The following is a 15,926-nucleotide window of genomic DNA, read 5'->3' as shown; positions in this document are numbered from 1 at the left end:
GGACTTGGGGAGGCATACATCAGGTCCAAAACACCTCCAAACTCACAACTGCTAGGAATTAAGACTTTTTAGTTTTAAAGCACAGAAAAGGCTCACTAGATAATCTGAGAACTAAACACTTAGATTTCTTACCTTTAGTAGCAGTGGGTTCTTGTTCCAATGGGACATTTCTGCTTTCTGCTGTTTTTTCAAAGTCGTGCTGCAGAACCTAGAAGGTTTGAAAAGACAGGTTTTAACAGCACCTAAAATATATGCTGACTATATGGGAACTGGTTACCTGAGACCTTCATAGAAAATAATTTTGAAATATCTTCTACAGTGTTTGAAGGAGGCTTTGGTTGCAATTTCAAGATGGATACGTAAAAAGGTTTCCTTTTCTTCATAAACCACCTCAAAATGACAGAGAACTGTAGTACTGCATATTCCACTATATGACTGCTGCTTTCTTAGACTCTATCAGGCTCCTGTGCTCTGAAGCACACATATGCAGATGGCAGGTGGAGAAGGGGAACTGAGCAGGAGGAGAGGGGGCAGGACGGGGGAGAGAATGACAGCTGAGATTCACCCCAAACATGGAAGGTCCAGATGCCAGAAAGGAAGAGCCTGGTGGTGCTGGTGGTTGCTGTTTAAGGAAAAGGTGAATATCTAGGTTCCCTCCTCCAACCTCAACAGAAAATGGAAGATTTGGAGATAATGTACCTGTAAGAACCAGACCTGGGGGAATGGGGTGGGAGTGGGAAGGCAGAAAGCACAAATGATGACAGGACAAAGTGTCACTGAAAACAGGGGATTTGGTGCCACACTGTATGACGGTGGGACCCGCAGCCTCTTCCTAAACCTAGCTCCAGGATACCAGCAGCCAAGTTCATACACCCCAGGCAGGAGGAAGCTTGAGGACCCTCTGTTGGAGAAACTAAACCACCCAAAGACAAGACTGACAGATACAGATATTCAGCGGTGCCTACTGAAAAGCTGGCTGTCTCCCCAGCTGCCCTAAAATAAAGCCCAACAGTTCCCAACCAGCTTTTTGGTACATCATTCTTTGATATAGGCATCAAGGGTCAGCAGAGATCTGAAGAACCTCCAGGTGGATAAGAGAAGATATTGCTGTCATGAAATAACAGGAGCAGCGCTTAGAGCTCAGGCTGCTAACCAACAGGTCAGCAGTTTGAATCCATCAGCTGCTTCCTGGAAACCCTACGGGGCAGTTCTACTCTGTCCTACAGGGTTGCTATGAGTTGGAACCAACTCAACGGCAATGGGTTCTTTTTTTTTTTTTTTTTTAATAAAAAAGTAACAATCAGGAAAAAAGGTCTTAAAAATTAAATTTACTACAGCTGAAATAAAGATGATTTCATACAAGTTTTAAGGTCGAGGTAATCTCCCAGAAAGTAAAACAAAGAGAGAGAAGCAACAAAAGGAAGACAGTAGAAAATTAAAAGATCAATCTATGAGGACTAATATATGATATTAATTCTACAAAGGAGAAATAAAGAAAACAATGTAAGAAAACTGACCCACACTGAAGGACATGGTATGGATTTAAAAGACCCACCCAGTACCCACCAGAGTGAATGAAAAAAGACCTGCGATGACGTACATCACTGCAAAATTTCAGAACTCCAGGGGAGAAAGCTTCTGACGGAAGGAGGGGAAAACAGGTCAACACAGAGGATGAGAACTCAGAAAGGCACTGGACTTCTCCACGGTGGCAATGAAAACACGATCACGCAGTGCCTTCAAAGAGCTGAGGAAAAGTGATTTTCAGTGAGGAAAAATCAAGATTTTCTCAGACATACAGTCTGAAAACATTTATCTTTTATGTGCTCGTCCTCAGAGAGGTCCTGGAAGATGTGCTCTGTCACAATAAGGCAACCCACCAAGACAGTGAGACCAGGTCTGACCTCAGAAACAAGGCCCTGACAAAGAAGACGCACAAAGGACTACAGGTTGGTGTCTACTCAGCAGGTCCAGAGAACAGCCACATCTAGGCAGGAGGGAGGAGTGCTCCAGGCAAGTTCCATCCATTGCAGAAAATTCTACCACAAGCTTTGTACAGATGGTGGAGGGTGTGGCAAAGACTTCGGCATAGGTTCCAAGAAAATTAAGTAAATAAAAAATTAAGACAAATACTGAGTTAAGGAGAAAAAAATGTGTAAGGCTAAGTAATAATATTTACTTGGCTCAGTAGTCAGTCTGCATAAACGATAGTTAAATCTAAATATTTGGTTAAACATAAATGTAACCAATAAAGATATAATAAAAGGAAAAAATGGTAAATGATCCAGGGAGTAAGGGTGTAAGTGACTTAAGAAACCCTCTTCTACCGTTAAGAAGTCAGTAGATAATGACAGTATATATAATATATGCGTTAAAAAAACACCAAACCCACTGCCATCAATTCCGACTCATGGCGACCCCGTGTACTACAGAGTAGAACTTTTTCACACACGCATAATATTCAGAAACACACAAGCATACATGCAGAGTATTTAGAAACAGAAAGGCAAGTAGCAGAAAAAATCACTCAAAGTCCTGCCTCTGGGGCAGGGTGAGGCGAAGGTGGGGAAGGGGATGATTTTTGTTATCAGCCTCTGACTTGGCTCCACTGGACCTGTAGAACTACTTCCACATATGAATGGGATAAAAACACTAAAGACAAAAACTCAGATTTTCTAAAGTAATCTCATAGTTTTTAAGGCTTTTTACAAAAATATAAAAGACTGAAGTACTTTAAATTTAAATAGTGCTAAATATAAAAATAGTGTTTCAGGTTTAAATAAGCCTACTCAAGAGGCCTGTATTCCTGAAAATGAGAACGGGTAGGCTGTAACCCTGGTATCTGCGAGGAGGATCTGCTTTCCTGTAAAGGAGGGCTGGTGGGAGGTGCGCTGGCCTGTCCTGGAATACCTGGTCGGGGTCATTTTCCTCTGTAGTCTCAGTGGTGGCCTGAAGTGAAGTCTGGACATCTACAGGCCCCTCTTCAAATTCTTCTATTTCTTCATCCTCATTCTCATCTTCTCCACTTCCATAATTAGTCAAAGCCTGAGTTTCAGCTTTAGACAAATCTAAGTTGATTAATACACAATTTTCAGTTAAGTTTCAGCACTTAATTACTACTTATTACAATGAAAATACCCACACTGCAAAGGTGTCTACAATACTAAAACAGCGAGTACCAGCAAACCAGGACATCGAGGACAAGTAATGTGGACAGGGTCACACGGGCAGATGAATCTGAAGTCAAGAGTTGCCTGGCACTGAATTCTATACTCTGTCACACTCCACCCAACTGTGCTGAGAAGTGACCTACCAAGACCCACTGCCATTGAGTCGATTCCAACTCACAGTGACCCTGCAGGACTGACTGGTACCACCCCGTAGGGCTTCCAAGGTTGTAATCTATACAGAAGCAGAACGCCACATCTTTCTCCTGAGGAGCGGTTGGTGGGTTCAAACCGCTGACCTTTCGGTTTGCAGCCAAGCGCTTTAACCACTGTGCCACCAGGGCTCCTACAGAGAAGCAATGCATAAAAACAGTGCAGAGCCTTTAAACTTACTAATCGACACTGGACATCCTCCACTTTCTTCTTCTTCCTCTTGGTCAGAAGCATCAGATGTCACATTTTTGGGGCCTTCGCCGCCGCGTACCTCAGACGTCTGAGTCTGCTTGGGTATCTCGGTCTCGTCCTTGTCCTACCCACAGATAAATCTGAGTGATTAGCTCCTCATGTGGATTTTAAATAGGCATACAATGAGTCTGTCACTGAAACTATAATGTTCATTATCTTGTGAAACAATAAAAGAAACTGTTTTTGAAAGCTCTGCTTTTTAACACACTTTTAGGGTGGTTTTAGTTTCACAAAAAAATTATACAGAAAGCAAGCGTTCCCACGCACCCCCTTCACCCCCACTGCAGTTTCTATTATCAACGTCTTGCATGAGAGGGCAGCACATTTGTTACAAAACTGACACACTGATATTGATACATTGTATTAACTAAAGCCCACAGATTACATTAGGGTTCACTCTTCAAGTTGTGCAGTTCTATGGGTTCTGACAACTGCATGGTATTATGTGCCCACCATTATAGTATCATGCAGAATGGTTTCACTGCCCTACAAGTGCCCTGGGCTTGACTCACTCCTTCCTTCATGCCTCCCCTTGTCTCCCTGAACCCCAGATCTTTACCCTGTCTCTAGTTTTACCTTTTCCACAATGTCAGATAGTTGAAATCATATAGCAGGTAGCATTTTCAGAATGGCTTCTTTCACTTAGCAATATGCATTTAAGGTTCCTCCACGTCTTTCTATAGCTTGATAACTCATTTCTTTTTATCAATGAATAATACTCCATTACGGAGGTACCATGACTTACTTATCCATTCACCTAGCGCAGGACAGTTTGGTTGCTTCCCATTTCTGGCAATTATAAACAAAGCTTCTATGAACATTCATATGCAGGTTTCTGTGTAGACATGTTTTCAATTCATTTGGGTAAATACCCAGGACACCAACTGCCAAACCCATACAGTAAGCCTACGCTTAGCTTTACAAGAAATTACGACTGTTCCGAGTGGCCCCATCATCCTGCATACCCGCCAGCAATGACTGCGTCTCGGCTGCTCCACGTCTCCACCAGCATATGGTGGTTATCAGTGTTTGCGATTTCAGCCACTGGGAGCGTGTGTAGTGGTGGCTCGTTTTTCAATCTGTCATTCCCTAGTGACATATGATGTCCAGCATTTTTTCATATGCTTATTTTGTCATCTGTATATCTTATTTGCTGAGGTGTCTGTTCAAATCTTTTCCCCACTTTTTCAGTTCTGTTTTCCTAATGCTGAGTTTAAAGAGATTTTTGTATAGCTTCACGTTTTGCAAATACTCCCTCTCAATCTGGGGCTTGTCTTTTCATACTCTTAACAGTGTCCTTTGCAAGGCAGAACGTTTTAAATTTAATGAAATCCATCTTATCAATTTTTTTCTTTTATGGATTGTGCTTTTGGTGTGTTGTATCTAAAAACCTACTGCCAAACTCAGGGGACCTAGATTTTCTGCTATGTTAGCTTCCAGAAATGTACAGCTCTGCATTTAACACTTATGTCTGTGACCCATTCTGAGTTAATTTTGGTTAAAGATGTAATCTTGTGTCTATACTGTTTTTTGCATGTGGATGTCCAGCTGTTCAGCACCATTGGTTGAAAAGACTACCCTCTCTCCACTGAACTGCTTTTGCTCCTTGTCAAAGGTCAGTTGACTGTATTTGTGTGGGTCTATTCTGGACTCTATTCTGATCCACCGATCTATTTGTCTGTTCTTTTGCTGATACCACCCTGTCTTGATCACTTATTAAAAAAACAAGCCAAACCCATTGCAGCTGCATTGATTCCAACCCACGGTGACCCTATTGGACAGAGCAGAACTGCTCTGTAGGGTTTTCAAGGCTGTCATCTTTACAGAAGCAGACTGCCACACCTTCCTCCTGCATAGCAGCTGGTGACTTTGAACCGCCAACCTTTTGGATAGCAAGCCGAGTGCTTAACCACTGAACCACAGAGGCTCCTTTGATTACTTACAGTAAAGTCTTAAAGTTGGGTAGTGTCAGTCTTCCAACTACATTCTTCCTTCAGTATTGTGGTGGGTATTCTGGGTCTTTTGTCTATTTTGATATCCACAAAATAACGTGCTGGGATTTTAATTCCAATTGCATTCCATCTGTCAGGAAAACTGACAATACTGAGCCTTCCTGTCCACAAACACATACTACCTCTCCATGTATTTAGACCTCTGATTTCTTTCATCAGAGTTTTGTAGTTTTCCTCAAATAGATCTTGTACATATGTATCTTCCTCGATTTATACCTATTTTATTTTTGATAATGTAAATGATGTTGTTTTAAATTTCAAAATTCCAATGCTCACTGCTGGTATATAGGAAAACAACTGACTCCCTTGTATTAACCTTGTATCCTGCAGCCTTGCTATAATTATTAGTTCAAGACTTTTTTTGTTGATTCTTCGGGATTTTTTACATAGACACTTGTATCACCTACAAACAAAAGTAGTTGTATTTCTTCTGCCCCATTCTGAATAATGTTCACTTTCTTTCCTTACTGCATTAGCTAGGACTTCCAGTAAGGTGTTAAGAGTGGTGGGAGGGGCCATCCTTGTTGTCTTCCCAGTCTTAGGAGGAAAGTGTCTAGTTTCTCATCACTAAGTGTGCTGTTAGGTATACGTCTTTTGAAGACATTCTTTATTGAGTTGAGGAAGTTCCACTCTATTCCTAACGTGCTGAGTTTTTATCATGAATGAAGTTTTGTTAAGTGGTTTTTCTGTGTCTACTGATGGGGTCATGTAATTTTTCTTCTTTAGCTAGACGTGATGAGTTACATTAACTGATATCTGAATGTTGAACCTGGCTGCAAACACACAGAATAAATCCCATTTGGTTTTGGTATGTAACTTTCTTTATACATTGTTAGATTTGATCTGCTAATATTTTATTGAGAATTTTTGTTATCTATGTTCATGAGAAATACTGATCTGTTACTTTCCTTCCTAGTAACGTCTCTGACTACTATTGGGTATTAGAGTAACGCTGGCCTCGTATATGAGTTAGAAAGTATTCTCTCTGCTTCTATTTTCTGCAAGAGCTTGTAGAGAACAGGTATTATTTCCTCTTAAAATACTTGGTAGAATTCACCAGTGATACAACCTGGGCCTGATGCTTTCTATTTGGGAAGGTTATTAATTGTTGCTGCCATTTCTTTAAACTGATACAGGCCTATTCAGATTATCTTATTTTCCCACGTGTGAGTTTTGGTAGATTGTGTCTTTCAAGGAATTCCTCCAATTCATCTAAGTTACCAAATTTGTTGCCATAGGGTTGTTCACAATATTCCAATATCATCCTTTTAATGTCCACGATAGCCCCTTTCATCTCTGATATTAATGATCTGCATCTCCTTTTTTTGTTAGCTGGATAAAGGTTTATCAATTTTATTGATCTTATCAAAGAATCAGTTTTTTGTTTTGTTGATTTGCTCTGTTGTCTTGTTTTCAATTTTACTGATTTTGGCTCCAATTTTTATTATTTCTTCTCTTCTGCTTACTTTGGATTTAATTTGCTCCTCTTTTTCAGGTTTCTTAAAGTGGAAGTTTATATTTTTAATAATCTTTTCTAAAGTATACAGTCAATGCTATAAATTTCCTTTTAAGCAGAGTTTTTTACTGCATCTCACAAATTCTGATAAATTGTATTTTCATTTCACAGTTCAAAATACTTTAAAATATCTTTTGAGACTTCTTTGTTGACCTATATGCTATTTAGAAGTATGTTGTTCAATCCCCAAATATTTAGGGATTTTCTAGCAATTTTCCTGTTCCTGATTTTTCTATTCTTTTAAATCTGTTAAGATGTGTTTTACGGCCCCGATGTTGTCTATGTTGGTGATTTAGTTATTTTTAAAAGGAGAAAAATAAAGATCTGTGAGAAGAAAGGACATCTGATGATATATTTTGCTCTCAAACATTAAGGTAAAATTTGTTAAAATTATTTTTTATTTCAAAAGCATTATTATTAGGCACAAATTAATTAGCACATACTTTGTCTTCATCATCAATCTCTCCAGCAGGTGAGCCATGATCTCCTTCAAGAATCCTTTTGGCCTATAAGCAAACCAGTTAAACAGAATTTAGAGGTAAAGATTCCGTCCGTGCGATACAGGCTAGGTGTCTGGTAAACTTCAACAAACGCTGCGTTTTCTGACCATCATGCAAAGAGAGGAAAGCTTTCTCAGAAATGTACATGCAACTACTTTATCTAAATCTTTTAAACTGACAAAACAAAGAGCAACGCTGCCTACCTGATTTCTCCTTGGATACATAAAAAGCGTCTCAAACTTACGAAGTCCAAAACAGAAATCCTGATTCCCTTCCCTCCAAACCCAATCCTCCCTCAGTCTTCCCAATCCCAGCAAACAGCACTACAAACCAGAAAACTGGCATCAGCCTTGACTCTCTGCGTATTCTCATCGTCCGCATCTAAAACCATCAGAATTCCTCACTGGTTCAACCATCAAAATGTATACTCATTGGTGTATACCCAACTCCACGTATACATATCATTTCTTACCTGGGCCATTGCAACAACCTCACAACTGGTCTCCCTGGTTCCAGCTCTCCTGTCTTACAATCCCAGTTCAATATGGTATCCAGAGGAACATTCTGAGTTGTAAATCAGATGATGCCACTCCCCTATTTGAGCCTTTCCCGTTCGTTTCCATCATACTTAGAATAAAATAAAAGGTCCTTACCCCAGTTTCCAAGGCCCCATTATCTGGTCTTACCTACACTCTCATCACCTCATTTAATATCCTCCTGCCACCCTGGCCTTCTCTGTGTTCTGGCAACTGCTCTTTCCTACCTTAAGTAACATGTGCCACAGAAGGCGACTATCTTCTTTAGATTTTAAGGAAAATGGGCCACCTCCTACTGTTTGGGGACTTGGCACCCTTTTCCTCTCATGATCAGAAAAGTGTGCAGCTTTATGGTGTGCAGGCTGAGAGGGACAGGGTATGTGACACTACAGGATTTAAAAACAAGCCCTCAGCTGGTAAACAAGTGTGTGTGCCTGGCTGGGGAAGAACCTCTGGGTGACATGTGCTCCTCTGGGATCTCTGGGGGTTGGCTACAGCCATGACAAGGAGCCCTGGTGATGCAGCGGTTAAAATGCTAGACTATCAGCCATAAGGTCGGCGATTCAAACCTGTCAGTCGTTCTGAGGGAGAAAGATGGGCCAGTCTGCTTCCGTAAAGATTACAGCTTTGGAAACCCTATGGGGCAGTTCTACCTTGTCCTACAGGTCGCTGTGAGTCAGAATTGATTTGAGGGCAATGTGTTTCCATTGGGTTTACAGCCATGGCAGACAGCTGGCTAAGGACCAGTCCTTCTCTCCTCTCTGGAGACCTACGTACAGTGACAATAGTAAGTGTGAACTGGGTACCTGACCAGGTAAATTCAGCATCGATTCCTGCCTACAGTCCCGATCTTTAGCCACCGCTGAGATTTCCTCCTGAGATTCCTGAGGAGATTCAGTATGCACCTGACACACGTGCTGACTTAGAATCTCTTCACAGGTATTCCCGAAACAGAACTACTTTTCCTAAGGTCAAGTATGATTTTAATTATTAATAATGATCAAGAAAATATTTATATGCTAATTATAAATAGTCCTAAAACCAAAATGAATGTCATTTACCTCTTTGGCATAAGACTGTATCACTGCAGCTGCTTCTATTTTCCTTTGGCATCTCTGTTTAACAGTTATACTGTTATTATCCAAATCTTGCATGAGCTTAAAGAAAGCCAGTTCATTAAACAACACTTCAGATATCTCAACAAGCAGATCCTCTCCACAGTCCTTCAGTTTTCTGCCAGCAAATTTTGCCAGTGAATCCTATTCAAAGATAAACCAAATAATTTTATATTAAGATCACAGTAAGCTTCAACTGTGGGTAAAGCAGAACTGATGATCCAAAAAGTTTAAATTGTAATACTCACCAAGAGAAAAACAATTTTATTACTTTCAAGTACTGAAAAGCTAAAAACTAAAGGCTACTGTCACTAAGTAAAGATAAATTAATATCATTAAAGAATATTACCAAGTAGGCATATAGCTAGTCTTACTTTAACCAACAAAGGGAGAGGAAAAGAACAAATGGTCATCTCTAAGTTTAGTCCCTACTTCATACAGATCCTAGGCACAGAAAGGGGCCTTCCAACAACATCAGGCGACAGATACCAGTACAGTAATAGGCTCTAAGTGCCAAAGACAGGAAGATCCAAAGTCCTCCACATTTAAATGGTACCGCTGGTGTACTTTTTAAGTTTTCCCGTTTATATATGACAAGTCATTCTAGTTAAAAAAAAATTATTTTTCAGAAGCTAAAGAAAAAAACAAAGTGGTCAGATTTTCTCAGACTTAGGGAAAAAAATCTTTTTTCCAAATTGATGCTTTGGAATTGGTCTACACTTATGGTAACAGTAGGCCAAACTGAGGAAGGGCTGCGTGGATCTTAATAAACAAAAAGTATTTATATTATGAACAATTTCTGTTGCAACCTGACTCTTCTCCCTGCAGGTATAAGCTAGTGAAGTTAGATTTAGACAAATATATTTATCTAAAAATTATCCTAAATTCTTTTTAAAAATGCATACCACCAGAGACGTATTATACTCCTTATAAATTATGTGTTAGCACTATCAGACTGAACAGAGCTGGGACAACTTGGAAGCTACAATTTATACTTTAGTCTTAATACCAACAAAATGGAAAATTATACTGATGGAAATCTGCATCAAGCCCAGGGTTTTAAAAGTTATCAGACAAAGTCATAACACTGTACACAAAAGCAACTTAAACACAAGCATACAAAGCCAAGCAAAGCTCTATACAAGCCTAACAAAGCAAGGCAAAGCTCTATAGGTAAATTCTGTAATAAAGATGAAAAGAAAGTATTTTCTAGTTTGGAGTAATAACACACATCACTGAATGACCTCAATGCGGACACATTCGGGTGAATTTAACTGTGCAGATGTCTCCCATATGAAGTAAGTAGGGTATACTTAGCTCAGGGTTTCTCAATCTCCACACTAGTGACATTTGGGGCCAGCTAATTCTTTGCTGTGGGGACTGTTTTTGCACTGTAGGATACTCGGTAGCATCCCTGGCCTGCAGACCCACAGATGTCAGTGTTGCTCTCTGTCTCTTACCCTGTTTAACACCCAAGCATCACCAGGCATTGCCCAATGTCTCCGGGGGCCAAACTGTCCCAGGTTGACAGCCAGTGTTTCAACATAATTTAAGGTTATTCTTAGAGTCTGAACAGTCTCTACAATCAACAGCTGGTTTCTGGCTTTTAAATATCCCCAGATTAGTTAAAAAAATTCTTTTAGAAAATATCAGAGAATACTTTGCAAGCACTTCAAACGTGAAATGTTCTTACTCGGTAAGAGAAAAATAGCAACAATCAAATCTTATTAAAGTCATAGTAGGCCTTAGAGATGGTTGAGTTAAATGAAGACACGAGCCCTAATGCCGTTTTCTTTTTCATCAATAAAGGAATAACTGAATAATTAGTAAAACATCATTTCAAACTGATGCTACAATGGCTGTTATCTACCTAGAAAAATTAATTACGTAATGCCAGAAAATGGCTTAAAAAGAAAACAAAAAACTAGATGATATAAATTGGTAAGTTAAAACTTGCCAATGCACAAGAACGAACTCTTACCTGTAAAATACTTCCAAGTTGTTTATGAAAGAACTTGACAAACTCTTTGCTCTCATCATTTTGCTGGGTCAGGGTCAAAACCATGCGCCTCACTGCAGTGAGGAGCTGAGAGGAACACACTTCATCCATGTGCCCCTGGGAAAAGCCACAGCTGTCAGTACATCAACTCACCAGCAGCTTTAAAGATACTTATCCACATAGTATGAACTTTCTTTTTCTTGCAGATACTTCTTGGTTTTCAGATATACACTTGTAAATCTTCATAAGACCAGCCAGATACCCACCCTACTACGTGTGCTGAGGGGTCTGGTAACTGTGATCCACCGTAACCGAGGGTGGCCAGTACTTCTCATTACTTCCTTTTTCTACCTTATGGACAACAGTTTTGGCTTTGCCATCTTTCCCTGCTCCCAGTTCAGTTAATTCCAACTACTCTTACAAGCATACTCACCTTCTACCCAATTCCCTTTCTATTATCTTCTAACTCAGGGCTTCTCCTACTTGGCACTCCTGACCCTCTGTCAGCTGCAGACGTTTTGCAGAATTCCTGAACTAGATGCCAGTGACACCACCACAAGGGGTGACGATTAAAAACATCTCCAGACATTTCCAAGTGTCCCCATGGTCAAAGCTGCCCCCAGCTGAGAACCACTGTCCTAACTTTATCAACGAGCCACTTCAGGAAGTCTCTTCTTCTCCTTAATCCATCTTCATTTAGAAGCACATGCAAGCTACACAATAATCCAAATCAGGATTAACTTTATGAGGCGAGTCTGTGAAACATGTACATCAAGTAACCTCAGGTTCTAATCCTTCTTCTGCCACGTAGCTCATTCCTATAAACTTTCCTCGGGCCTTTTTGTTTTTAAAAGACCCAAGTATGTAAAATAAGGTGGCCAAATTACATGATGTCTAAGGCCCCTTCTTAGAATTAAGCTCATTTTTAACAACTCCTCTAAAAATGTATGTGACAAGGACGGCAATTAAGAAAAAAAAACACACAACAGTCCTGGTCTTCAAGGGCTCAAATACTGGCAGAGTCAGATACTCCAGTAACCAACAGGAGCTATGCGCTGTCTAGTAGACGGCACTTTCTCACTGCAGGGCCTGCTTCCCACCCATCACCAGGCACAGCAGCAGGCTCACAGGAGATACTCCAGTAACCAACAGGAGCTATGCGCTGTGTAGAAGACGGCACTTTCTCACCGCAGGACCTGCTTCCCACCCATCACCGGGCACAGCAGCAGGCTCACAGGAGATACTACAGTAACCAACAGGAGCTATGCGCTGTCTAGTAGACGGCACTTTCTCACTGCAGGGCCTGCTTCCCACCCATCACCGGGCACAGCAGCAGGCTCACAGGAGATACTCCAGTAACCAATAGGACCTCTGTGCTGTCTAGTAGACGGCACTTTCTCACTGCAGGGCCTGCTTCCCACCCATCACCGGGCACAGCAGCAGGCTCACAGGAGATACTCCAGTAACCAATAGGACCTCTGTGCTGTCTAGTAGACGGCACTTTCTCACTGCAGGGCCTGCTTCCCACCCATCACCGGGCACAGCAGCAGGCTCACAGGAGATACTCCAGTAACCAACAGGAGCTATGCGCTGTGTAGAAGACGGCACTTTCTCACTGCAGGGCCTGCTTCCCATCCATCACCAGGCACAGCAGCAGGCTCACAGGAGATACTCCAGTAACCAACAGGAGCTATGCGCTGTCTAGTAGACGGCACTTTCTCACTGCAGGGCCTGCTTCCTACCCATCACCGGGCACAGCAGCAGGCTCACAGGAGATACTCCAGTAACCAATAGGAGCTATGCGCTGTCTAGTAGACGGCACTTTCTCACCGCAGGGCCTGCTTCCCATCCATCGCCGGGCACAGCAGCAGGCTCACAGGAGATACTCCAGTAACCAACAGGAGCTATGTGCTGTCTAGTAGACGGCACTTTCTCACTGCAGGGCCTGCTTCCTACCCATCACCGGGCACAGCAGCAGGCTCACAGGAGATACTCCAGTAACCAACAGGAGCTATGCGCTGTCTAGTAGACGGCACTTTCTCACTGCAGGGCCTGCTTCCTATCCATCACCGGGCACAGCAGCAGGCTCACAGGAGATACTCCGGTAACCAACAGGAGCTATGCGCTGTCTAGTAGACGGCACTTTCTCACTGCAGGGCCTGCTTGCTACCCATCACCGGGCACAGCGGCAGGCTCACAGGATACTCCGGTAACCAACAGGAGCTATGCGCTGTCTAGTAGACGGCACTTTCTCACTGCAGGGCCTGCTTCCTACCCATCACCGGGCACAGCAGCAGGCTCACAAGAGATACTCCAGTAACCAACAGGAGCTATGCGCTGTCTAGTAGACGGCACTTTCTCACTGCAGGGCCTGCTTCCCACCCATCACCGGGCACAGCAGCAGGCTCACAGGAGATACTCCAGTAACCAACAGGAGCTATGCGCTGTCTAGTAGACGGCACTTTCTCACTGCAGGGCCTGCTTCCTACCCATCACCGGGCACAGCAGCAGGCTCACAGGAGATACTCCAGTAACCAATAGGAGCTATGCGCTGTCTAGTAGACGGCACTTTCTCACCGCAGGGCCTGCTTCCCATCCATCGCCGGGCACAGCAGCAGGCTCACAGGAGATACTCCAGTAACCAACAGGAGCTATGTGCTGTCTAGTAGACGGCACTTTCTCACTGCAGGGCCTGCTTCCTACCCATCACCGGGCACAGCAGCAGGCTCACAGGAGATACTCCAGTAACCAACAGGAGCTATGCGCTGTCTAGTAGACGGCACTTTCTCACTGCAGGGCCTGCTTCCTATCCATCACCGGGCACAGCAGCAGGCTCACAGGAGATACTCCGGTAACCAACAGGAGCTATGCGCTGTCTAGTAGACGGCACTTTCTCACTGCAGGGCCTGCTTGCTACCCATCACCGGGCACAGCGGCAGGCTCACAGGATACTCCGGTAACCAACAGGAGCTATGCGCTGTCTAGTAGACGGCACTTTCTCACTGCAGGGCCTGCTTCCTACCCATCACCGGGCACAGCAGCAGGCTCACAAGAGATACTCCAGTAACCAACAGGAGCTATGCGCTGTCTAGTAGACGGCACTTTCTCACTGCAGGGCCTGCTTCCCACCCATCACCGGGCACAGCAGCAGGCTCACAGGAGATACTCCAGTAACCAACAGGAGCTATGCGCTGTCTAGTAGACGGCACTTTCTCACTGCAGGGCCTGCTTCCTACCCATCACCGGGCACAGCAGCAGGCTCACAGGAGATACTCCGGTAACCAACAGGACCTATGCGCTGTCTAGTAGACGGCACTTTCTCACTGCAGGGCCTGCTTCCTACCCATCACCAGGCACAGCAGCAGGCTCACAGGAGATACTCCGGTAACCAACAGGAGCTATGCGCTGTCTAGTAGACGGCACTTTCTCACTGCAGGGCCTGCTTCCCACCCATCACCGGGCACAGCAGCAGGCTCACAGGAGATACTCCAGTAACCAATAGGAGCTATGCGCTGTCTAGAAGACGGCACTTTCTCACCGCAGGGCCTGCTTCCTGCCCATCACCGGGCACAGCAGCAGGCTCACAGGAGATACTCCAGTAACCAACAGGAGCTATGCGCTGTCTAGTAGACGGCACTTTCTCACTGCAGGGCCTGCTTGCTACCCATCACCGGGCACAGCAGCAGGCTCACAGGAGATACTCCAGTAACCAACAGGAGCTATGTGCTGTCTAGTAGACGGCACTTTCTCACTGCAGGGCCTGCTTCCTACCCATCACCGGGCACAAGAGTAGGCTCACAGGATACTCCGGTAACCAACAGGAGCTATGCGCTGTCTAGTAGACGGCACTTTCTCACTGCAGGGCCTGCTTCCTACCCATCACCGGGCACAGCAGCAGGCTCACAAGAGATACTCCAGTAACCAACAGGAGCTATGCGCTGTCTAGTAGACGGCACTTTCTCACTGCAGGGCCTGCTTCCCACCCATCACCGGGCACAGCAGCAGGCTCACAGGAGATACTCCAGTAACCAACAGGAGCTATGCGCTGTCTAGTAGACGGCACTTTCTCACTGCAGGGCCTGCTTCCTACCCATCACCGGGCACAGCAGCAGGCTCACAGGAGATACTCCGGTAACCAACAGGACCTATGCGCTGTCTAGTAGACGGCACTTTCTCACTGCAGGGCCTGCTTCCTACCCATCACCAGGCACAGCAGCAGGCTCACAGGAGATACTCCGGTAACCAATAGGAGCTATGCGCTGTCTAGTAGACGGCACTTTCTCACTGCAGGGCCTGCTTCCCACCCATCACCGGGCACAGCAGCAGGCTCACAGGAGATACTCCAGTAACCAATAGGAGCTATGCGCTGTCTAGAAGACGGCACTTTCTCACCGCAGGGCCTGCTTCCTGCCCATCACCGGGCACAGCAGCAGGCTCACAGGAGATACTCCAGTAACCAACAGGAGCTATGCGCTGTCTAGTAGACGGCACTTTCTCACTGCAGGGCCTGCTTGCTACCCATCACCGGGCACAGCAGCAGGCTCACAGGAGATACTCCAGTAACCAACAGGAGCTATGTGCTGTCTAGTAGACGGCACTTTCTCACTGCAGGGCCT

The 15,926-nt window shown here is 43.9% G+C and overlaps 1 protein-coding gene across 18 annotated transcripts in view; it reads right to left on the bottom strand.

The window, feature by feature from the left end:
• The window catches only part of PCM1 (pericentriolar material 1), a 123,658-nt gene that overhangs the window by 32,351 nt on the left and 75,381 nt on the right, over positions 1 to 15,926 (bottom strand). For 17 of the 18 annotated variants that reach the window (XM_064272894.1, XM_064272898.1, XM_064272896.1 and 14 more), the window contains 6 exons: positions 11,293 to 11,427; positions 9,258 to 9,455; positions 7,604 to 7,666; positions 3,561 to 3,696; positions 2,911 to 3,068; positions 133 to 208 (listed from right to left, as the gene is read on the bottom strand). In XM_064272894.1, coding sequence (XP_064128964.1) covers positions 133 to 208; positions 2,911 to 3,068; positions 3,561 to 3,696; positions 7,604 to 7,666; positions 9,258 to 9,455; positions 11,293 to 11,427 — 766 coding nt within the window. Of the gene's footprint in view, positions 1 to 132; positions 209 to 2,910; positions 3,069 to 3,560; positions 3,697 to 4,208; positions 4,422 to 7,603; positions 7,667 to 9,257; positions 9,456 to 11,292; positions 11,428 to 15,926 lie in introns of those variants that run through there. The other variant, XR_010318668.1, reaches the window with a different exon arrangement.

The sequence above is a fragment of the Loxodonta africana genome, chromosome 19 (genome assembly GCF_030014295.1).
Source record: "Loxodonta africana isolate mLoxAfr1 chromosome 19, mLoxAfr1.hap2, whole genome shotgun sequence".
Lineage (NCBI taxonomy): Eukaryota > Metazoa > Chordata > Mammalia > Proboscidea > Elephantidae > Loxodonta > Loxodonta africana.
This window is presented reverse-complemented; position numbering and strand designations above follow the sequence as displayed.